This window comes from Ictalurus punctatus, chromosome 15 (assembly GCF_001660625.3).
Source record: "Ictalurus punctatus breed USDA103 chromosome 15, Coco_2.0, whole genome shotgun sequence".
Classification (NCBI taxonomy): domain Eukaryota; kingdom Metazoa; phylum Chordata; class Actinopteri; order Siluriformes; family Ictaluridae; genus Ictalurus; species Ictalurus punctatus.
The window spans coordinates 21,269,096-21,292,064 of record NC_030430.2 but is presented as its reverse complement, the minus strand read 5'-3'; the positions used below and the strand labels follow the sequence as shown (position 1 = coordinate 21,292,064).

At 43.7% G+C, this 22,969-nt stretch overlaps 1 protein-coding gene across 12 annotated transcripts in view; it reads right to left on the bottom strand.

The window, feature by feature from the left end:
• Positions 1 to 22,969, bottom strand: part of huwe1 (HECT, UBA and WWE domain containing E3 ubiquitin protein ligase 1) — a 52,690-nt gene that overhangs the window by 11,707 nt on the left and 18,014 nt on the right. For 7 of the 12 annotated variants that reach the window (XM_017487014.3, XM_017487024.3, XM_017487020.3 and 4 more), the window contains exons 22-63: positions 22,732 to 22,934; positions 22,550 to 22,607; positions 22,191 to 22,367; positions 21,260 to 21,505; positions 21,015 to 21,148; positions 20,053 to 20,177; positions 19,679 to 19,867; positions 19,061 to 19,277; positions 18,818 to 18,940; positions 18,492 to 18,729; positions 17,870 to 18,208; positions 17,325 to 17,447; positions 17,109 to 17,204; positions 15,606 to 15,875; positions 14,685 to 14,837; positions 14,380 to 14,507; positions 13,885 to 13,966; positions 13,597 to 13,773; positions 11,869 to 12,019; positions 11,316 to 11,719; positions 10,737 to 10,932; positions 10,248 to 10,415; positions 9,976 to 10,124; positions 9,425 to 9,491; positions 9,015 to 9,238; positions 8,452 to 8,663; positions 7,052 to 7,234; positions 6,725 to 6,897; positions 6,192 to 6,331; positions 5,947 to 6,022; positions 5,701 to 5,799; positions 5,086 to 5,213; positions 4,832 to 4,991; positions 4,462 to 4,690; positions 3,828 to 4,006; positions 3,613 to 3,702; positions 2,883 to 3,043; positions 2,379 to 2,424; positions 1,333 to 1,686; positions 795 to 1,002; positions 538 to 662; positions 138 to 361 (exon numbers count right to left, since the gene is read on the bottom strand). In XM_017487014.3, the coding sequence (XP_017342503.1) occupies positions 138 to 361; positions 538 to 662; positions 795 to 1,002; positions 1,333 to 1,686; positions 2,379 to 2,424; positions 2,883 to 3,043; positions 3,613 to 3,702; positions 3,828 to 4,006; positions 4,462 to 4,690; positions 4,832 to 4,991; positions 5,086 to 5,213; positions 5,701 to 5,799; positions 5,947 to 6,022; positions 6,192 to 6,331; positions 6,725 to 6,897; positions 7,052 to 7,234; positions 8,452 to 8,663; positions 9,015 to 9,238; positions 9,425 to 9,491; positions 9,976 to 10,124; positions 10,248 to 10,415; positions 10,737 to 10,932; positions 11,316 to 11,719; positions 11,869 to 12,019; positions 13,597 to 13,773; positions 13,885 to 13,966; positions 14,380 to 14,507; positions 14,685 to 14,837; positions 15,606 to 15,875; positions 17,109 to 17,204; positions 17,325 to 17,447; positions 17,870 to 18,208; positions 18,492 to 18,729; positions 18,818 to 18,940; positions 19,061 to 19,277; positions 19,679 to 19,867; positions 20,053 to 20,177; positions 21,015 to 21,148; positions 21,260 to 21,505; positions 22,191 to 22,367; positions 22,550 to 22,607; positions 22,732 to 22,934 (7,224 nt within the window). The remainder of the gene's footprint in view (positions 1 to 137; positions 362 to 537; positions 663 to 794; positions 1,003 to 1,332; positions 1,687 to 2,378; positions 2,425 to 2,882; positions 3,044 to 3,612; positions 3,703 to 3,827; positions 4,007 to 4,461; positions 4,691 to 4,831; positions 4,992 to 5,085; positions 5,214 to 5,700; positions 5,800 to 5,946; positions 6,023 to 6,191; positions 6,332 to 6,724; positions 6,898 to 7,051; positions 7,235 to 8,451; positions 8,664 to 9,014; positions 9,239 to 9,424; positions 9,492 to 9,975; positions 10,125 to 10,247; positions 10,416 to 10,736; positions 10,933 to 11,315; positions 11,720 to 11,868; positions 12,020 to 13,596; positions 13,774 to 13,884; positions 13,967 to 14,379; positions 14,508 to 14,684; positions 14,838 to 15,605; positions 15,876 to 17,108; positions 17,205 to 17,324; positions 17,448 to 17,869; positions 18,209 to 18,491; positions 18,730 to 18,817; positions 18,941 to 19,060; positions 19,278 to 19,678; positions 19,868 to 20,052; positions 20,178 to 21,014; positions 21,149 to 21,259; positions 21,506 to 22,190; positions 22,368 to 22,549; positions 22,608 to 22,731; positions 22,935 to 22,969) is intronic. The other 5 variants (XM_017487021.3, XM_017487022.3, XM_017487025.3 and 2 more) reach the window with 3 other exon arrangements.

The following is a 22,969-nucleotide window of genomic DNA, read 5'->3' as shown; positions in this document are numbered from 1 at the left end:
CATCAATTTTGGTCAAAGGTATTTGAAAATTAAGCTTTAAAAAAAACAAAAAACAAAACCAAACTATGAGGTTTTTCTTTCTAATTTATCAGAACATCGAGTATCAATCAAAGACAAATTCGCTCGGTGTATCTCACCTCCTCTTGAATGGCAAGTGGCAGTGCAGCCAGAAATTCACGGCTGACTTCAGTCACCCCCGGGCCTCCTCCCAGTACGGCGGTTGCTGAGGAGGACATAGATGAAGAGACAGAGGGGCGAGACGGGGGTCTAATACCCAGCTGGTTCTGCAGGACCTCTCGACGGATGTCCTCGGGCAAAGCGGCCAAGAAAGACGGATCCACGCCTTCCGGCAGACTGATTCCTACGCATGCAGAAACCAAAGCGAAGAAACGATGAAACGTCAAACCTACCATCGCGGGCTTCTTGAAGTTCCATATTCCATATTGATTCTGTATCACTTTAATATTGGAAGCTTCTTATATAAAGAACATTTTCCAGGTCTGGAAAATTCCAGAAGTTAATTTAAAAAACATGCACCTGCGAGTGGATCATCTTCCACGTTGCTGGTGGATGGTAGGGGCTCCTCTTGGATGGCCTGGGACTGGCTATCAGCACTGTCACTCCGAGGCATGGTCTCACCAGGAGAGGACACAGAAGTTGAGCTAGGAGGATTGGTAACATTTCAGAATCATCACAGCAGGACAAATAAATAAATAAATAAAAATTCAGCTCCACCTCTGATCAAGAATTCAAATATGACCTGTAAACAGAGTTTAAACATATCGGTTGCTTACCCTGTATCTGCATCCGTCTGCCTGTCCGTGAGCCCACTTTCACCACTTCCTGACAGTTCTCGAGACATGTGATTGGCCTGTGCTGAACTTGGGGCAGGCTCCTCCTGTGTTGCGGAGGCAGGGCTGCTCGTATCCATAGGTGATCCCTCAAGCTGCGATACCACCGGCACAGGTTCAGAATTCTCAGCTATATCCGGGCTCAGAGAGGCTGAGGAATAAGAACAGACCGTGTTAAGTGACAGGGCATATATATTATTCCTTTCACCACAGACAGATGTGGTGACAGTTTTTTTAGGAATCACAATCACCAAAAAAATTTTTAAAAACCCACTGATAGAAATAACACTGAGGATATAAGTAATAAAATTCACCATCGTATGAGTAATAAACAATACACAACAAACTTGGTGTACAGCATTCTTGAAAATGAGTAAACGGTTTGGAGCAGCAGTAGGTAACAAATACAAAACAGACTTCATCCTCAAGAAACACTTGAGAAGACAAACTAAAAATATAAAAGCTTTAATAGTTAATTTACCGTCTCTAACTGTGTCCAAAGCTGCTGCTCCTCCTCCCCTCTCACCCACAGTGGAGGCAGGTGACATTTCCATCTGAGAGGCTTCTGCTTCACAGTTTGGCCTATCAGGAGCAGAGAGCTGAGGTACTGCCTCTGCCAGCACCGCAAGAGAATCAGGATGCGAGTCAGCCAGCAGGAGCTCTGCAATTGGCTGATGTACTTGCTGACTGATGGCAGTCTCTAATGAAACCAAAGCCTGTTCGTGAGGGGCAGTGGGGGTGACGTCTCCTGAAGGGGGCGCTGTGAGAAAGCCCTCAGAGGAGCGGGGCGGATCCAGACACGAGGACACCCCACCCTGTGCTCGCTCTCCCTCTGCTGTTCGAGACAAGAAATATATATATGTGGAACGTTCAGAGTTGGCTTTACGTTTGCCAAGTTTTAGACAAGTCGGATACGCCATGCATCGTTACGTGGAGCTCGAAGGCTGCAATAAGGAAGGCAGTAAGTTGTATAGTTATCTCCTTCAAGGGCTGCGCTATCCTGATCCCCAACAACACAACTTACTACCTCACCACAGCACAGCCAGAAAGACCGGTTCTAACAACTTATACAAACACCATATCATACGACATCAAGTTAGAAAATATGAAAAATTGGCCAGTTGCAAACAAACGACTTGTTCATAGCCTTTCAGCCGAGACGGGCGGTGTGGAGAGGGCTCGTTCCGTCGACAAGCGATTGCCGTGGGAAAGACAGTAGGCTGTATAGTTATCTCCCAGATCTGGTGTGATCCTAAAACTATACAAACTACTACCTCATCCCACAGAACGCAGAAAGACTTGCGCGGCAAAACTGGTCCAACACACTGCCGATTTAGCCTGGATGCAGCAGTAAGGTGACGGGCTTCAATTTACACTTTAGGTTTCTAAATATCTAAATAACTAGATAACACTGCAAACCCCCCCCCCCCCCCCCCACACACACACACACACACACCACAACAACCACCTAAAACGTAACATGGGAAACCTGACTTTCGGACATGAATGTAAAAGTAATTAGCGTACCTGCTGAGTTTTCTGCTGCTCCGTTTACAGTTCCTATTGTAGTTCCCTGGAAGACACAGACGGAAAAGAAATTCAGACATCTATATCATATGACCAAGGGTTCCTAGGCTGAAACGGTTTTAGCTTTCTTGTCAACCAAATTCTCTCTGACATCTCGGCTCGAGCTGAACTAAAAATGCCGCCGCCTTGCGAGGAGCGAGTTTGGCCTTTCAGGGAGGGACGAAAGAGCACCGCTGTAAAGAAGAATGGCGTGCGGTTTTTAAAAAGACAAAACGAGAACATTGCGAAAGGGAACAAGGCACAATAATCGTTTTATCTCGATTATTCTGTTTTCATAATCGTCTGAGATCACGATCGTAATTGAAATTGAAAATTCGATTACTCGCACAGCCCTAGGTCTGGCTGAAACCCATGCTCTCGGTCTGATTAAATATTGATCTACTTTATCAGCGCATCAGAGTCACATTCTGTCTGTGCCCCTCTCCTTCCCCTCTCTCGCCCAACCTGCAACGTTTGCTCCCTGCCCTCTTCTCCAGCCGAGGTGCTCCTCTCGTTTTGCTTGGCCTCTTCCTCCTCTGCCAGCTGCCGCCTCCTTTTCTCCCTGCGCTCCTCCAGCTCCTCGTCACGCAGGCTCTCTAGATGTTGCAAGATGGGGACCTTCACCACTGACGCAGAAAGAATAAATAAAAGGTTCAGTTATTTGAGAGTTAAAGCACAAAAAATACATTAAAAAAAAAAAAAAAAAAAAAATACATTCCACAAATCAGATCAACAGATTTCTGAACTTTAATGATTGCCCCCATTGGTCAATCATTAAGTACCATAGATGTCGGTTTTTAGTACAACAGAATCCATAAGGGACTATGGGATGGGGCTAGCCAATTGGATATGCTTAATGGATCATGCAAAAAAAGAAAGCAGTAATAATGGTTTTGTTCACCCTGTGCTATGCTTTATTCTATTTATTTTTTTTGACATGCTGTCCAAAGCACCATAGTGCTAGCTTAATTACTGACGTGCAAAAAAATAAAAAAATAAAAATAAAAATAAAAAAATTAAAACGCCACAATCAATCCAGCTGCAGATATCATGGCTCATAACAGCCATGAAATGTTCATTTTGTTTTCTTAACACAGCTTCAAATTAAAATCATTTGCTCCCGATGTTTTGTGCTGCTTAAAGCAACACACTGAAGAAAAACAGCATTTTTATGAAGCCTGTTTAGTTTTCTTACCTGCAACGCAATCGTGCATGCTCTCCGCATCCAGCACTTTACATTCATCCGTCCATCTAGTTAAGGCTGTAGGAATACTTGAAAGGGTGCCTACACGAGGAGGAAAAGTTAATGAATCAATTCTGGAGAGAGAAAGAGAGAGCGAGACACTACAGGATTGGTTCAGCATGATTTTTAACACTGGTTAATACATACAAACTCCTGCTCTGACTCACCAGCCTGGCCACCGGCATTGCTCTGCTCGTGGAAGAAATCGTCCAGTAGCTCATCGTCGGAGCGGGCGATGATGTGCACGTCCTCGTTGCCAACCAGCAAACGGGCACGTCCACGGGACTGCAGGGGCAAAGAGCTTGACAACTGCAGGATGTCTGCTGCTGCACTGGGACCTAGCAACCTGCAACGCATGATCGGAGATTCGTTCAGAACACAGTGTATATGATATAAAATGTGTGTGTGGGGGGGGGGGGGTGGGGGTGGGGGGGGGCGCTGCTGAGGGAACAACTTGTTTGCTTTAACATTCCACATAAAGATAAACTGTAACTACAAGTGTTTAAACATACGTGTCACACTTGAATTATTGAAATTGATGGCAAATCGCTGAGGTATAAGAGGGGAGAGAAAGAAGAGAGAAAAAAGAAGAGGTGGTAAAAGGGACTTTACATCATATCGCTCAGTCATTGATTATGTTCCTGTAAATAGCACACCTCGTCCTGTTTAATCCTTTACCGTAGAATGTGTATATACACTTAAGTCACTTCTCCAGACAATGATATTTTAAGGGCATTTTTTTTTTTTAAGGCAACATTCCCGGAATTTATAACTGAACTTCACAACAGAAGCCTGTCTCACCTCTGTAGAATGAGTGGAGGGTTGGGTTGGCGGTTTCCTGGATAGTGCACGTGGATGGTGTGGCCCGTGTTAGCGGTAAGCTGTCGGAGAGTACGCTGGCTGCGGCCCATGCCCTGAGTCAAGCGGCTACTGGTGCTCGTTCCCCCCAGGGCGAGGGATCCGTGGTCAGCGTGGCGCACCATCAGAGGGTGTGAGCTAGGAATGTTTCCTGGGGAGGGAGGGATGTCAGCTGGGAAAAACAGAGAACCCAACATTACACACATTAGAAGATGAAGCAAGCAGGACAGCGTTTGTGCGCACATCCGGAACACCTATTATTGTGATTAGTACGCATTAGTGACTTCATAACAACGATACTAAAACCACTTACCGGAATTGGAGAACATGTTGTCGAACTCTATGATGAGGTCATCGTCTCGATCGAATCTCTCGAATCGTATATGCGGGGCTGCGTTGATATCTGGAAAATCTTCGTCCAGTTCCATCTCTGAGCCTTCGTCGTCATCGTCCTCGTCTCCCTCTTCATCATCCTGATAAGAAGAAAATACATTAAAGATGTAGAGCAAGCGAGGAGGATTGGGGAAGAAAAGGAAAATATTTTTTTAAAATAGGCCACACTCATACCGGATCTTCCTCTTCTTCCTCCTCCTCCTCTTCCTCCTCATCCTGACTATCTTCATCCTCGTTACTGCCGCTCGAGTCTTCTTCCTGAGTGTGCTCTTCATCCTCTGGCTCCAGGATGTTCATAGAGTCTAAAGAATGGAAGGGAATAATAGGAAAGATTAATCATACCAGCAATATTTTTAGCCATGTGGAGTTCAAATATTTGATTAGATAATTCTTTTGTTGGTACAGTTTGCCCCCGCCACCATAATTGTGTTTTTTATGCCTGAAAAAGCAAGAATGCTAGTCAAAGCAATGAATGAACAAGGCAACATTGCCAGGTAAGCGGAAAAGACTGGTATGTCATTGATAGCTGCTAGAATGCGACTTAAAAATGACAGATCCTGTCTTTAATCCTACACAGAGTAAACCAAATATAAAATAGTAAAAATACTCTGTAATTTTTCATTCCAATAAGACACCTTAAAACTGGAAAAAGCAACAAAAATGTTACAATATAAGCCAAGTTCAGATTTCACTTGGGCAAAAAAAAAAAAAAAAATGACACCCCCAAACACACACTGAGGCGAGCGAGGTTGTTGATTGATTGCACACTTGCAAAAAAGCCTGTCCTACCTTCTCTGTTGGCCTGCAAAGTAGAGGCTTGACTCATGTTGGAAGGAGCTTCATCCATCAGCACATCTTCCTGAGATTCTTCGTCTCCAGAGCGACCAACTTTATAAAATAAATTTAAAAAAAAGAAAGAAAGAAAAAAAAAAACAAACAAAAAAACACCATCACGATTGGGGGAAAACCGTCCACTTACACCCGTTTCGCTTATGTACCCTTTTACACTGAGAGTTTAATATCTGAAGAGCTTACCGATGATGGTACTATTTACAGTTCCTGCGTCCCTTTCTAAAAGCTCGTCTATCAAATCTACCAACTCGTTCTCCACCTGCAAAGGCAGACAAACCATACAGTAACTCACAGTAGAGGGGAGAGAGAGAGAGAGAGAGAGAGAGAGAGAGAGAGAGAGAGAGAGAGAGAGAGAGAACTCACGTCAGCAGAAACCGGTTGCAATCTGAATTGAACGAGTCAAGACCGGATAACGAAGATGAACGTACTTGCATAGCTTGGGTGCTCAACACCTCTGGCTGGCCCGCGATGACAACAGTGTCCCCTTCTGCCTCTCCGTCCATCAGATCCCCATCTGTAGCCTGTCCTCTGTGACTATTTTCCACTGGCTCTGCCTCGCCTGCCTCTCCTGTGGACAGACCGTGTTAAAATCTCCTGTCAAAACCATTACACATTTCCTCCACCCACACGCTCTCCTCGACTGTGACATGGATATGAACCTACTACAACATGCAAACCAACCCTGAAGAGGAATAAGGAAGAGTATTTACGTGTTCAATTTTTTCCCTGAACAGAGAATCAAATTACTATTTTCAAAGGTTTAGAAATGTCATCCATCAGCCATCATGTACTGGAAAGATAAATACTGCTCTTTAAGCGTATTTTGGAGTGATGGTGGACACCCTGATGCTAACGGGTGCGAAAGCTGGCAGGCCTGCTATTAACTCCTAAGTAAAGACACTTATAATTTATTTATCGATACCACTTAAGTAGAGAATTGCAAATATAATAACGTGCTTACCTTGATCCTGTGTATTGCTGTTGCTGTCCCTGGTCGTGCCTACGGTGTCATGCTCGGTTTTGCTCTTGCTGGAGCCTCCTTTCCCTCCGAACAGGCTGCTGGGCTGGTTGACAATGCGTGAGAGCGTCTCTAACGGTTTAAGAGCAGCATTGACTGTGTTTGCCATGTTAGGACTGCAGCGAAGAAGGGGAAGAAGAGAGAAAAAAAAAATTAAAAACCAGTTTAAAAAGTACTTACTGACCGAGACACACCCGAATCAGCATTAGGGTGTAAATATAAATTAGATAACACAGTGCTCATATACGCCGTGTGTGTGTGAGGCAGCACCTAGACAGGTCAAGGCTGTGGGGCACACGAGCGAGGTCGTTAACCAGGCCTTTCTTCAGGAAGAGGCGGATGATGTTGTTCATGCCGTTGTGTTGTGTCTTGGCGGTGGCTGTGCTGTAAAAACTGGAGGTGGAGGGGCACGACTCCATAATGGTGCTGATGATGCACATCACCGCTTGAAGCCTGCACAGAGGACAGAGAGGTGAAAAAACGAATGACGCTACAGGAAAGTAAGAATGCTGACCAAACTTTCTGGAAGAATTCTGCACAGCAACTCATCTTCATGTACTCTATAAGCAGGGCTGCTCGATTACGGCAAGAATCATAATCGCGATTACTCACTGACTTTGGAAACATCATGCATTTACTGAACTTTTTTTTTTTTTAATGTATTTTTAATAATGGCTTTCCTGAAACAAAATTTGTTTCATTAAATAAAGCTAGCGGAGCACATCACGTGACGCATCTCGGCGAATCGCATCGCCAGAAATGAACTTTAAGCTTCCTTAGCCAATGAAATTCTGTCTCCTGGTTTAGATCAACCTGCAGTTTCTGTGTGTACTCTAGAAAGGAAGTGAGCGTGTTTAGACCAGCTGTCATGACGCTAGAGGAAACGGGCTTTCCGATGAAACGGAATGGTTTTAGCTTTCTTGTCGAACAAATTCTCTCTTTCTGTCATCTCGGCTCGAGCTGAAATAAAAATGCCGCCGCCTGGCGAGGAGCGAGTTTGGCCTTTTAGGGAGGGACGAAAGCGCACCGCTGTAAAGAAAAACGGCGCAGGGTTTTTTAAAAAAAAAAAAACACCAAAACGAGAACATTGCAAAACGGAACGCTGCACAATAACAGTTTTATCTCAATTATTTTGTTTTCATAATCGTCTGAGACCATGATCGAAATTGAAATCGAAAATTCGATTACTCGCACTGCCTTAACTACAAGGATCATGCCTAGTTTGATTTTAGCGTTATTTCCTCAGCTTTAAACAGCCAGACGCACAAATCAAACAAACAAAAAACGAGTGATTGATTACTCAATATTCAAATGAAAACAGCTTAACACCACCAGTTAAAAAAAAAAAAAGTTTTTAAACATCAGGTTTTCTTTTTTAAGGTGAAGTGTTCTTCATGCAGGATAAAAATAAAACTAACAGCTGTGCTTTTTCAGAGCCACTCTATGCGATTAAAAAAAAAAAAAAAAAAAAAAGATTTATGCCAAGCCAGCATTCATAAACAATAATTAAACATGTCAAGCATCTGATGCTCAGTAAGAGTTTCTATGCAGTAAGAGTTTCTGAACTGAAATCTTTTTAACTGGTCAGTTAGGTGCTTATTAAAATAAGTCTTTGACTGTTTGAGGATTATCGGCCGTTAATAAATGCTATTAAAACCAGCTGGACTCACCGAGCATGTTTCTCTGTGCCCTCCGCCATTGCCAAAGCTCGGCTCAGAGCCGCCTTCACCTCGTTGACCAGGGTCACCTGGGCCTCTGTGCCAGTGCCTGCTGCTGCCAGGCTGGCCAGGAAGAGGCGTGCAAGGGCAGGGGTGTCCTTATCCTCAGCGTTCTGAGTGTGTGGGAGCAGATGATCCAACACAAAGGCCAGCACACTGCAGTCCTGTGAGCAAACACACACACAGCCGCAGGATATCAGTCTAATTAATTGAAGAAAAATAAATAAACCTACATCAACCATAGGCAGGTTTCTATCGGAGGGATTTTGTGGGGAAAAAAAAAAAAAAAAAAAAAAAAAAAAAAAAAAAAAAAAACCATAATTCTAGTACTTTCAAGGATATTAATCTGGTAATTATGAGAGATGCCTTCAGAAATGAAATGAAATCAGTTCAGTAGATACACTGTTTGAAAGAAAAATAATGAGAAATGTAAAATTCTTGACAAAAACTTCAGCGAATGCATTTTTTAATCGCATGTATATATAGTTCGTGTAGCTCTGCCTCCACCCACCCACCTCTTTAATGAGCTCGGACTGGCCGGCAGTGTAGTTGTACGTGGCGATAAGTGTGGCAATGCCCACGTAGGAGCGCACCAGCTCTGCTAGCAGCCTCAGAATAGTGGAGGTGGGCATGAGGGGTTTGCTGGCCTTGGCCTTTGCCGCCCTGCTTTCTTCCGAAGAGCCCCCCCTGTCGCCTTCCTGCTCCTTCTTCTCTTCTCGCATCTCCTCAGGAGTTGAGGCTAGACCAGAGATTGGTTAAAAAATAAAAAAATAATATAAATATCAAGAATCAGAAAACAAACAAACAAAAACAAACAAAAACAAACCCCAGACAGGGGCACTGAGGGAACAGCAAATTTTAAAAGTAGATCTATCCGAGGTGCGTGTCACAGAGGGCTATATATGTACATGGGAAAAGTTTTTACCCTCTCCCTGAGGTGTTCCAGACTGGGAGGACTCTGCAACGGCACCATCTGCGGCAAATACCTGAGTCTGAAGAAAAAACAAACAAAAAAAACAAAAAACAAAACAAAACAAAAAAACAACAGAATAATGCTTACTTGCTTTATCAGTCACATGCAACAACACAGCTAGAGCTGGGCAAGATCTCACATCACAACACCTCCCCTGGGCGTTTCTAATGAAATGTGATTAAAGAATGGCTGTTTGGACTTAAATTTAAATCAAATAAGTTAACAAAAGTTATAGTATCACAATTCATTCAGTATTTATTATTATTTTTATAAACAGAATGTATGTCTGACAATAAAACAAACAAGGAAATACATTTATCAAGATTTTTTTTTTTACTATTTCACCACAGCATTTTAGGGGAAACGGATCAGTGTTGCCTGTAGTTTTTCACTCGGACATGATTTGGAATTTCCTAAAGGTTGAGGTACTTCCTAAAAAGAGGGGTAGAGCACGTGCTCTAGTGAACATCGAGTGCATTTTCTGCACTCGCGTATAGACTCACGTTGATGTGGAAAGCGGACTGAGAGTCAAAGTCGCTCCCTTGCCGTGTGAGTCTGTACTGCTGATAAACGTCATCCCCGACATCCTGCAGGATCTGACAGAGGTCCTGACTGCCGGGGACAGTCGCCAGCCTTTCCTCTCCTCTCTCCGCTACACGCGGGAGCGACGAAGGTGAATCGGTAAACAAAAATAGCAAAACGTTATTAGCGCTGTAATGTGTCTAATCACATGCGTAGCAGAATGACACTTGGGGAAAAATTTGACTGATGTTACCTTCCTCAGGAGCGTGGTATGCTGCCAAGGCATTAAGCATGTCGTAAATGACCTCCTTAATGGTTTCGGGGATTTGCGGCAGCGGAGACAACTTCAGAGGCGTGGTCTTCACCAACTGTACAGCATTAGGGCCCTTAATCCTGAAGTTCTCAAATTCGTCATCTGAAGCTAAGGTAATGGGATAAAATACATATAAATAAATATAAATAAAAGTAAATACAACACAGAAACAAACAAACACTAAACGCAGAATATACTGCTGTTTTCCCAAGTAGTGTTCTCTGGTCACAACTCAGCAGTAGCTTGTTGTACCATTCATCTCTGGCTTCCTTCTGCATTAGCAAAAATAAACATAAAATCTACCCCAACAACAAATATGCACACAACTACAGAGCTCGAGGCTTTTGCGAGACATAAATAAGCACACTGAACACTGAGTACTGACGGGCTTCTTCAACTCGTAACGACAGGGCTGGTTCTGTCTCGTACCTGTTCCGGCACCTCTGGGAGCCGGGAGAGCGATGCGGACGCAGCTGTTGGCGGTTTCCGTAAAAACTTCAGGGTTCCGGCAGGCCGCTGGTCCCAGCACTCGCAGAATGTAATTAATCTCCCGAGAGCCTAAACTACCGGACACCACGCCAGACGTGGTGCTCCCTGCTCCGCTGGTCACGGCAGAACGAACCACCTGAAACAATTTGAATTTTTTTTTTTTAAATACAGCACAAACATCTCAGTGTTTGAAATTTTTATTTTTAAAAAAAAAGCTTAATTTTAACTGCCTACAGAAAGACTCTGGTAAAAACTACCCTTGCCTGACAGGTACTTGAGTCAACCTCCGCTCTATAGCTTTAACGTATTGTCGTATAGCGTTGTACTGTTTAGGACATGCTGTACCTCATGTACTGAGCGTATACAGTGAACTGTATACAACAAGTCACAATTTGTATTACCTAGTGATTTTCAACGAACATGGAGAAGTGTGTGATATGAATGAATTCTGTAGTGCTAGTGCATTTGTTGACTCCGGGTGCTGCAGCATAACGATCCTAACAAAAACGAGCGAGGCACCTTTTCCATGGTGTGGCGAAGCGTAGCCGGGTCCTCGATGATGTGGCGGAAGAGCAGAGTGACAAGCGGTGTGAAACCATTAAAGCCGGAGCTTTGGGTCAGGCCCAGGATCATGCGTGTACTCTTGAGCTCGGCGAACATCATGGCGTAGTGGTGGACACGCGTGAGGCGCAGGCACAGGCGAAGCGTGGCGTGCAGCGTGTCTGGGTCCACAGGCACGCTGATCATGCTGACGCAGGCACGGATCAGGACCGTGGTCATCTCCTCGGTCAAGCCCTGCACTACGATGGATCCGGATGTGGAGTCCTGAGAAGCGGCGGGGACGGTGGAACCAGACGAGGAGGACTCCTTCTGCTCCGCTTCCTCTTTAGGGGGAGCCATCTCGACTGCAACGGACGCTGGGTCTGGACCAGAAAAAAAAAAAAATTAGTTAAAAAAATATATATATTTAGTATTAGCACAAGAAAATCGTCATTTCATAAGAATAAAGAACAGCTATTCGCAGAGCTGCTGCGATGAAGTGAAACGAAGTAGTTCCGGGTTTGGTTCTAACCTGCGTCAGCCTGAGTCTCCTCGCTCTTAGCTCTCTGATCCTCCTCTCGCTCGGAGTCAGCTGCGTTGCCTGATTTGCTGGGTTTGGGCATTCGGGGTACTCTCTGCACCGTTAGCATGACAGGCCGCCTGTTCCCAGTCTCCTCATTCACCTGCACAGGTCGGACAGAGAAGGATGGTTATAAATTGGAGAAATGTTTAGGATAATATAGGGCTGCTCAATTATGGTAAAAATCATAATCATGATTATTTTGGTCAATACTGAGATCACGATTACTCATTCACTTTCATTGACATCATGCATTTATTGAACTTTAAAAATAAAGAAATGTATAAAACAAAAATAATTAAAAAAAAAAAATAAAAAAAAAAAAAAATCACACACACACACACTTAATATAAAAATAAATTAGATCACTATGCCACGTTTTCCCATTCTCACAAAGGATGTTTCTTTTTTTTTTTTAAACTTAATGTATTTTTAATAATGGCTTAATAATGGCTATTTTTAATAACTCGGCTACACATGAACTTTCCTTACTTATTCATGCTATGGATAGCTGCTTACATTAGTATGTTCTGCTTTTGCACGAACTTTCTGCGTTTTCCGCATCTCTTTTTACTGTATTGATGTCTCTCTTGTAAGCTAATTAAATAAATTAAACAAAGCTAGCGGAGCACGTCACGTGACACTTTTCGGCGAATTGCATCTCCAGAAATGAACTTCAAACTTCCCAAGGCCAATGAAATTCTGTCTCTTGGGTTAGATCAGCCCGTAGTTTCTGCGTGAGCGCTAGATAGGAAATGAGCGTGTTTAGACGCTAGAGGAAATGGGCTTTCCGATGAAACATTATCTTTTTGCTCCACATCGGACTCCTTGAAACCAAATTGTTTCCAAATGGCTGAAATGGTTTTATCTTTCTTGTCGACCAAATTCTCTCTTTCTGTCATCTCGGCTCAAGCGGAACTAAAAATGCCGCCGCCTGGTGAGGAGTGAGTTTGGATTTTTAGGGAGGTTTGAAAGCGCACCGCTGTAAAGATAAAGGGCACGCGGTTTTCAAAAAGACAAAACAAAAATATTGCGAAATGGGACGCGGCACAATAATAGTTTTTAATCTCGATTATTTTGTTTTCATAATCGTCGGAGGTCAAAATCGACAATTCGATTAACCGCACAGCCCTGGGATAACACAGAATTGACATCATTTTCGTTTATGCTACGTGCTGTAATCACTTTAAACGTGAAACTAAACAGTCTTTGAGCGGTCATTTATACGAGGTACGCAGCACACTTAATCGATCCTTTAAACAACACGCACAAGCAGCTGCATACATAAATGCACAATCTATGAAGCAATTACTCAGCAAATGCCTCTAGCAGTAGCACCCTATGGAGGAGTCTTGTTTTATGTTCCCAAATTGCATTTCAATTTGATCCTATTTTCCGGATTTATTCAGAACGTAATCAAGATTTTATTTTTGATCCTCTGAAATGAAAAGATTTGTTAAAAATGTCAAAGCTCCCATCTTTACTTTTAAATAAAGCCTAAAGTAAAACAGATCGCATTATAGGATACCCGTAGTCCATACGTCCAAGAACAAAGTGCTCAATACTTAAAAAAAATAAATACAAATATAAACCAAATGAAAAGGGTTTTTTTTATGTCCCAAATACAGTCAGTATTATCGTATTATAAAGAAAATACAATGTGTGTATAGCTTCAGTCACCTGAACCATGGTGTTGAACTGTACAGTGTATCTCCTACGGCCAGCGGTGAAACGCACGCTGGTCTCGCCCGCTCTCCAGGCTGAGTCTATGGTGCTGTTGTTACTGGCGCTGTAGCTGCACCAGCGGCCGGACCGGTCATCAAACCACCGCCAGTTATTCCCATTGGGCTGAAGGTACTGATGAGGGAAAATTGTTTGACTGTTTAGCGCATTCCATCATCCCAACGCAACAGGAAATACAGCTCCTTAATAAGAGACTATGTTTCCACTGCGCGCACACACACACACCTTGTTCATTTGGGCTCTTCGTTTGGAGGAAACGGCCATTTTCTCATAGAAATCGATGAGCAGGAGCACCGGAGTGATCCATCTACAAAAAATAAAACATTAGGAGGCAAGAGTAAGACTCAGAAATTCACAAACTAGACAAATAAAGAGCAGATTAGGATGTCAGGACAGAACCAAATTAAGCAGATGACACGTAGTCATCAGTGCCAGTCTGCGCAGACATTAGATAATGACTTAGACTCATAAGACTGGGCATTTCAAATGATTTGGCACCCAGGTGATCACATTATGATTGTTTCCAGAAATTGTCGTCAAACTTTACACAAGTGTCACAATGTTTGCCCTGCCCTCTATAGAGGTGGCCAATGAGGTTGTTATATTGGGGTTTTTTATTTTATTTTTATTCTTCACAATCACTGATGAAAAATGCATCTCCTTTAAGGCTCCGAGCTGGCACATTAAAACCTTTCCATCCACATGAAGGCTGGCACTCACTTAGGTGTCTGGATGTCTTTCTGCTCCTTGGCTGCCTGCAAGCAGGGCTGAACCACCTCCAGGAGCTTAATCAGCACCGTCAGGACCCCGCTACTCTCCACAATCCGTGCACAAGACAGCTTCAACTCCTGCAACACACACAATAATTTTAGTACCGTGACGTCCACATGATCAGTATACGTAGCTGAAATTCATTTGCCTACGCAAGGTATGAGCAAGCCTATTCGTGGAACATCTCGGTTTCAGTTCCTATGAATACTTGTTTAAGTTAGAGAATGCAAATGAAACAGCGCATTAGCATGTACCTCGAAGAGCAAAGTGAGGAGGAGAATACGTGTGGCCAGGTTGGAGGCCTGGGGCAGCGTTGCCATCTGTTTGGTCCACTCAGACACCGTCTTGGTGTCGCTGGTGGTGAGCGGCACGGCAGCTTTTATCAGCACGTCGGCAGCCTCCCACACCTACCACACAGACACAGGGTGATGAAGAACGCAGGCGCTAACTCGCATAACGCTGTATTCAGGTGATAAGTTGCAACAAACATCATCGTGCTGCAGAGCCAGAGATTTGCAGCATTCCCACTGCTCTCAAACATTAAATAGATAAATAAATAAACAAACATTTTCCAGAACATTTGACACGCGAGTTATCGCTCACGGCTCATTTCATAATGACTCGCCTGCCCACAGCCTTAAAGGTCGAGCTCACGACACGACTCTTACAGACCTCTTCACGGCCTGACAAACAAGCACACACACCCTTACACAACACTTTCCTCACGTTAATCAAGTTAAATATTAAAAAGTATACTGGCTTACTTGCTGTTGCTGAACCGTAACAAAAGAACAAAAGGAGAACATCTTTAGATTCCAAGTACTGCATAACAGTTTAAGATAAATTTGACACCCAAATCTGCTTAAACAATCCCAAATTCATGTAGCCTCTTGGTCAGGTCTGCTTTTCTAAAGCGATCTCACTAGGATTCACGTACATACACGATGTCAGCTGGGGATTAAAAGGCCAGTTTTACACTTCCCACTGCCTCAAAACACTTTATTCATGACGTCTGGGTGTTTTCCAAGGATGCATAATCAGGACGTTATTAATTATATACTCGGCATCCAGTTTTAATTATAAATGTATACAGCATTAGATATTCTGGCTCCCTGTAAGTGTGACGCATGAAATATTCTCACATGTTACTGTGTCTCCAGCTGTATGGGACTGACCTGGTTGACAACCTGGCGTAATATGAGGTCTCTGTACTCTGGGCCATTCCTTTTAATGGCGGTCATAAGCAGGTCACAGAGGCGATAGACGGTGTCTGGCAGCTCGTCCAGCAGGTGGAAGCAGCCTGGCAGCATCGTGTCGGTGAAGGCGTGGAGCTCAGCGCTGTCCAGGGGCTCAGCCTCCAGAAAACGCTCAAGACAGCGAGCCTCCTCTTCCTCAGCTCGTTCTCGTGCTCTCCTCTCTTCCTCCTCACGCCTGCGTGCTGCCTCCTGGGAATACACGCATGCACAGAGACACACCGAACAGAATTACACCACCACCATTTCTCTTAAGAGTTGGAATACATGAAAGGCCGGCTCGTGTGCGTTTTTATAACACTGTGCACATCATAAAGACTCAAACTTAAATAAATGAATAAATTTTAAAAATCTACTTGGGTTCTCGACTAAGTAATAGACCTGAATAGATCCGCATTAGGCTGTGTTTGAAAAGGCATACTTATATTCTGCACCACTAAGTACTGTATACTACATTATATTCCTGCACCAAACTATCATTTGGTTCCACACAGTCATGTCGATTCCAGCCATTTAATGTAGTTCCCTATTGACTACGTTTTAAATGACAAATCGTGTGACCTTTTGGTCTTTAAGGCCAAAAATGATGTGAGGAGGCACCAGAGAATGATTTAACGCAGACAGACGCCACATTATTCTTTATTTTAGAGCAATGGAAATACAGGAGTAGTCCATTGAGCTCATTTTCTGTCTCTAACAAAAAAAAAAAAAAAAAAAAAAAAAAAAAAAAAAAAACACACAACAACATTAATATAATTACAGCAAAAGTAGAAAATAATTAGCAATACCTTTTCAGTTACATAAAAATTTAGCATGAAATCAATATAACCATTGCCTGCCATATACATACACACTACCAGTCAAAAGTTCGGAGACAATCGACTGAAACGTTTCTCACGATCGTTAAAAAAAGGTGCGAAATATTCCGGAGCGAAATATTCCGAAAAGCAGCCGATAAGAGTCCAGCGTCGGTGTGAGCTCCTTTAATACTGTTTAAAAAGCATCTCAGGGAAATTCCTCAAGAAATCGGTCGAGAAAATGCCAGGAATACATTTCTGGAAATTTTAGGCAAAAAAGGGCGTCGACTATGAAGATGTTAAAATACTGTTATTTTGGATTTTTTAATCGGGTGGTGGGGGGATAAAAAAGAGAATGTGTGTCAAAACTTTTGACCAGTAGAGGGGAGGGGGACAGAGAGAGAGAGAGAGAGAGAGAGAGAGAGAGAGAGAGAGAGAGAGAGAGAGAGAGACTGGTTATACACCTGTGGCTGGATGGTAAAATTCGACCTAAGGAGTAATATTCCATGCTAGTTCACATACTACAAACACTCCCCAAAGCCAGATGTTGTACACAGTACAAGTCATATGCACAGTATGCCGTTTGGAACACAGCTTTATTTGTATGCCTGTGTGTCAGTCTGCCCACCTCAGGAGAGTCTGAGCGTTGCTCCATGCTGACTTCCTGACCCAGAGACATGGCAATGGCCCTCATCATCTGGTCCTCTTCAGACATGGTGAATTCCTTCAGTGACACAAGCCCAAAGTGACTAATTGTAAGCCTTGTGTGTATGTGTCTATGCTTGCCTGTGTGTGCACGCGTGAAGCAAATTAATTTTTATTTAAACGCATGATGGCGTCTTACCCGAATGGCAGCGCTGAGTAGCGGTGGTGGATGGGTGAGGAGGTACTCGGTGGCCTGCTCCATGGTGGTGGTGTTCAGCAAAGCCTCCATAGCATGCTCTCTGGAGAAGCCCATGTCTATCAGCTGTACAAAAGGACACATATACGTTAGATATACACATTTATATAGCCAGTATTTCATTATGCAGTTTTAGGAACCACACCAGGATTCCAACACATTACAGGTATGTACATCAAATTTAAGAATGTGGGTCAGTTCAAAAAAATGTATAATAACCGGGAGGACCTTCAAGTTGGGTTTCTGACTTCAAGAATATATTTTATTAAATAAAATTTAGCTTCTGTACACCACTAAATAAGAGGCAACATAGCTACTACTAGAATCAGCAACACAGCTTCTATTTAGTTTGTTGCCATTTCCAGTAAAAGATTTAAACTGAATATTTTTCACATTGATAATACTGCAGCACCTGATAGGTGGTAAAAACCTGGCAAACGAGTGCACCGGCGACAGAAAGTGCCAGCTGTGAAAAAGACCCCGTTTACCTGTGTGAGTTGAGACTGGTTGACTTGTGGTTCTCTACGGGTCGTGGAGGCGCTCCCATCATCTGCAGTGCCCCCAGCCGTGCCGGTATTGCCTCCGGATCCAGAAGCACCTTCTCCCACTGCTCCGTTTCCCTGCCCACCACTAGCTCCTGCGGCTGTAGACGCTCCGTCCTCTTCAGGGCGAGAAGTGCCTTCTTTCTCCTTGGACAGGCGCTCTTGAATGACCGGCTCACCACGTAGTATGTGGCAAAGGATGGCCAGCATGGACTCGGCCATGCGTCCACCGTACACCTTTAATGGCTTGCGGTTCCACAGACTGCGGATGCAGTTAAAGGCGGCCTGGATGTCAAAGAGTCAAAGAATTAGCAGCGTGTCGTAAAGCAAGCACTGCAGCACACTACTCTGACATTCATTTTTGCAGGCTCCACAACAGGTACATGTACACTACCTGTTAAAAATTTAGACACACTCATTCTTTATTTATTTATTTTCCACCACATTTTTGAAGAATAATTTGTCTATCACAGACAGTCACTTACAAGTATTCGTGCTGATTCCTATCAAGTTTAATCGACCGTGAGCAGAAATCGAATTAAAACTTAGTTCAAAAAGGTATTCTCACTTTCTGGGTGACGATGAGGAAACGCAGGGCGCTGAACTGTGGCGTGGTTGGCGTCGTTCCAGGCACCTTGGCAGGCAGAGAGTGAGGAGAGTCCAGCACTGTGCTGGGGTTCACCATCTTCTCCACTAGCATTAGCCAGGCATCTAAAAACTCCCCGGTCCCATCCGGCAGTTCAGAATGCTCCAACCCCTCAGACACTGGCACTTTACCTCCCATGGACAACGCCCAGTTAAATGTCCTGAGAGCACACAGGCACATGATTACACGAGTTAGAGAATTATAAGTGCCGTTATTATATCAGGGTTAGGAATAACTCCTCCACTCACTCAAACAGAGCGTCGTGGCCTCCAGAGCAGAAGAACTTCTGCAGCATCAGGTGGTAGGGGTACTTCCTCTCGTCGAAAAGCATGGGCGAAGTGAAGCCGACGGAACAGATGAAGAACGTCAGCCTGAAACGAAACCAGACACGTCAGAATATTTACAGGCATATGGATACAAAACCACACGTCCAGCAGGAGACAAAAGGAGACTTGATGGGTGGAGTGTAGAGGTCTGGCTAGTCACGCTACCTGAAACGAGGGGTGGGCGTATACGGAGGGGGCTGCCAGCTCAGGCCCTTGGTCAGGAGTTTGGTAAGCGAGGAAGCAGTTGCACGAGCAGCTGGAGTTGGGGCGGTGCCCGTGTTTGTCGTATGGTGGGAGCGGCGCTGACGGACAGGCGAACCCACGCAAAGCTTCACCAGCAAGCCAAACAGTTCGGCCAGAGCCCTTCCTAAACGAGATGATGCTGTGGAACAGAAGTATGGGAAACGGTGTGATTTAGCATGACTTAGTACTTACGGTTGTCAAATTAATTTAACAAACGTATTCCGATTTTTATTATTAAAAGGACTTAGCACCTGAAAAAGAGTTAACCGATAATCTTATACTGCTGCAGACGGCATGAGCACGGACAGCAGCACTTTGTGACCCATATAAGATATAAACTGTCAGTTTATTGGAAAAGAAAATCCTGCAGAAACAACTTTATTTATTTATTCGAATTAAATAGTATTTAAATACACAGAACTACTGAGCTCGAAATGCTATTTTGTGCCAATTCATGTAGAAATAGCACCAGTCTTAGTGCATTTATTTCTCCTTAATGACAAAACACAGCCGAATATAAAGTTTGACACAGGGACTGACCTGAGAGCAGAGGTTTGATCTGCTTGATGCGTGTTGCCATGGCAGGAGTGAGTTTGGACTTGGCTTTCGGGTCAGCGGTTGCGGGCTCATCCGTCTCCATCGGAGCGAGGGAGTCTCCGTCCAGACCCATGCCCTCCAGGAGCCCCTGTGCAGAGGGGTCCACTCCCACAGACAGAGCCTCTGTCTCAGCTAGAGGAAACACCAGCAGAGAGCATGAAGTAATAAGACATTCACAGGGGCGGGTAAAAAAAAAAATATATATATATATAGGAATGAAAAGCATGCAAAAAAGGAAGTACTAAGATTCAAGGTAGAGGAAAAGGAGGACAGAAAGATAAGCAGAGGTTTATAGGGAAGGATTTATGCAGAATCACCATGGGGCAGTGTTTTTTTACCGGTTCTCCGGCCTCCGCTAGTCGTAGCGCCGCTGGAGGGTTTTTCTTCTTTAGGCACCAGTTTCTGCATGTCGGCCTGGCCGAATTCACAGCCAGGAGGGAGACTGGAAATAAATTTTAAGAATAAATAAATAAATAAATAAATAAACAAACAAATAAAATGACTCGATACTTAAAACCCAGTCATCTCTGTTCTGGAATAAAAGCCACGATTCACGGACAAGCTTGTACATCAACGACTGTAAACGTGGGCTGCCACAGTGGGGCTGTTTTCTAAGTGATACTAAAACCAGTGGGAATTTTTACCCCATTGTCTGACCCCAAGCATTTATTTTGCTGTACAAAGATTGAAATTCAAAACCAAAATATGGAAATGGGACACACTGGTGCATCTGCAAAAGGCATTAGAAAGTGGTCGTTAAGCAGTGACTGGGTGGCTGGGGAGGGGAGTTCAAGAAAATTAGTCATGGCTTGGAATCAGAAAATTCAGTCAAAACATTAAATTATTGGATGGTTTTAAGAGGAAGAAAGATCATGAGCAAATGAGTCTTTTTTTCCTTCCAATTTTCAAATGAAAATGAATATATTGGCACAATTATATTTTTGTCCTCAACACCGATTTTAAACGTTTAAATTCATACACCTTCAGATCAAAAACTTTTTTAAGATCATGAGAAAACATTTCAGTCAAGTGACTCTAAACTTTTGACCGGTTGTGTATAGCACAAAAATACAACATGACTAATGGATTTGTACTGAATCAGTGTTCCAGAAGCCATTTTGTCATTCGAGTACCCTGAGACGGGTTCAGCTGTTTTAAAGGTATACTGGTTTCGGGTTTCAGTCAATGGGATTATACCACTACATTCAGAGATCCAGCCACAAGAGGGCTGATGGCAGAAGGCCTGCCGTGTGTAAGCCGAGTGGAGTGCGGCGCTGACCTGTTGGGTGTGCAGAGGGACAACAGCACGGTGCTCTCCCACACCAGCGAGCAGTAGAGCTGACTCAACTTATTGAGTACACTCAGCCCCAGCTGAGATCCCCACTGGTTCACGGAGATCGCCCGGATCTCGCTCTGATGGGAGGAGAGAGACAGAGTTACAAGAGAAGCAATAAAAACATAATGAATCCTTTCTGCCAAACAGTGTTGTTTTTTTGTTTTTTTAAATCATGCTGCAAACTTCACCTGTCCAACTCTGCAGGTGTGGACGAACATGAGGATGTACGCATGTGCAGCAGTGAGTGCATGCAGCAGAGGTGTAGCACGGGCAGACAGTGTGGCATCAGTGACATGGCCGGCGTTGGCCAGTTCTCTCAGTAGAACCGAACCGCCTGGCTCCTCGATGGGCCGATGTAGTGGCTCCAGAGCCGACAGGATGCTGTCCAGCTGGCAGAGCCCCTCCTGCAAAACCTTTGGCTCGTGGGATAAGGTCTGAGCCAGGAACAGAGTGAGTTTAACAGACTGACCGTCATAAAAGAGAGACATTTTAAAATTAAATGTGTGTTAAAAACTTTTCCCCAGAATACGTGATTTGAAAGCATTAAAGATAATCTACGTAGAAAAATAAAATATTTAATACGGTGGGGGCCCAGCCCATTTCAATACTTTTTCCAGACTGATTTTTTTTTTTCTTCATGTTCAGTTTATTTTTAAAAAGGTCAGCAAGTGTATTATGAAATGGGCGAAAACATGAAATATAATTCTCATCACTAACACAGCCTCCCTAATGCATGAGGGAAGGAATTTCTAAAAAAATAACAGATTTATATTTCTGTGAAAACAAATTCACACTCAGAACATCTTTAGGATTCCCATACACTTGGAGGTCTACAAATGAAAGCCTTTTAATGTCCTACTTTTACAAGAACCCTGTAATATTTGCAATTCTTAAAACTATCAAAAAGGTCTATTAAATATGCATGACTTGTTAAGCTTCGCAGTTCTCATTATTCACACTGAGATTTAACTCAAATGCGAAATCTATAGAATCGAAAAATCGGCCAACGGAGAGGAGTTTACCATTTATTTCAGGGGTACTTTCATAAGTCTCAAATCAATGTGTGTATAGGCGTTCCAAATATGTATTCTGGAGAACATTACGTATTGATCATCTCACCAGAATAGATTTGCATACGCCAGCCACAGCCTGGCACGCCGCAGACGTTGGGAAGTCTATGGGAAGGTTGGGAAGCCCCAAGATTGACACCAGGGGTAGAAGGCCTTTCTGGTTCACAAACTCCTGACAGTGGTCATCTGTCGTGTTGTTACTCAAAATGGACTCCACAAACTTCATCTTCATGTAAGAAAACAGAAAATGCAATAAGTCTCTGGAGCTGGCGGATACGTTCTTTCGTGAACGTCTTCTGATGAATAGGCGCTGACTTAATATAGTCGATGCATAATAAAAAAAAAAACTTAGAAACAGGCTCGGTGATGTCGAGCAGCCGTTTCCCTATTAGCTGACTCGGCACTTACCACGTTGAGAATGTAATCCATAAGAGGAATAGGAATCCGCTCTTCCGTGCCAACCACTCTGTAAAAACACAATCCATTTTATGGCAGTTCCATGGCAGTTTATACAAACCCTGCACACACACCATGAAATCAATGTTTCTCTCCACTTGCAATCAAACCAGTCATTAGGTTAAAACACTAACTGCCTGCTGCTTTCCGGTTCTCCTTGCTGTTGGGTGAACGTGTGCAGAGCCTCTTCTTCCTCCTCGTCTTCACTGGAGGCTTCCTCTGCCGCGTGGCTCGAACGAGCTGGAGGTACAGTAACGGTCCCGTCTGCTTTCTGAATGGAGGGCTTCTGACAGATGTACTCAGGAGCTCTGCCCAAGTTACAGATCTCCTCTAGCAACTGATGAGCAGATTAATTATGTATAGACAGACAAT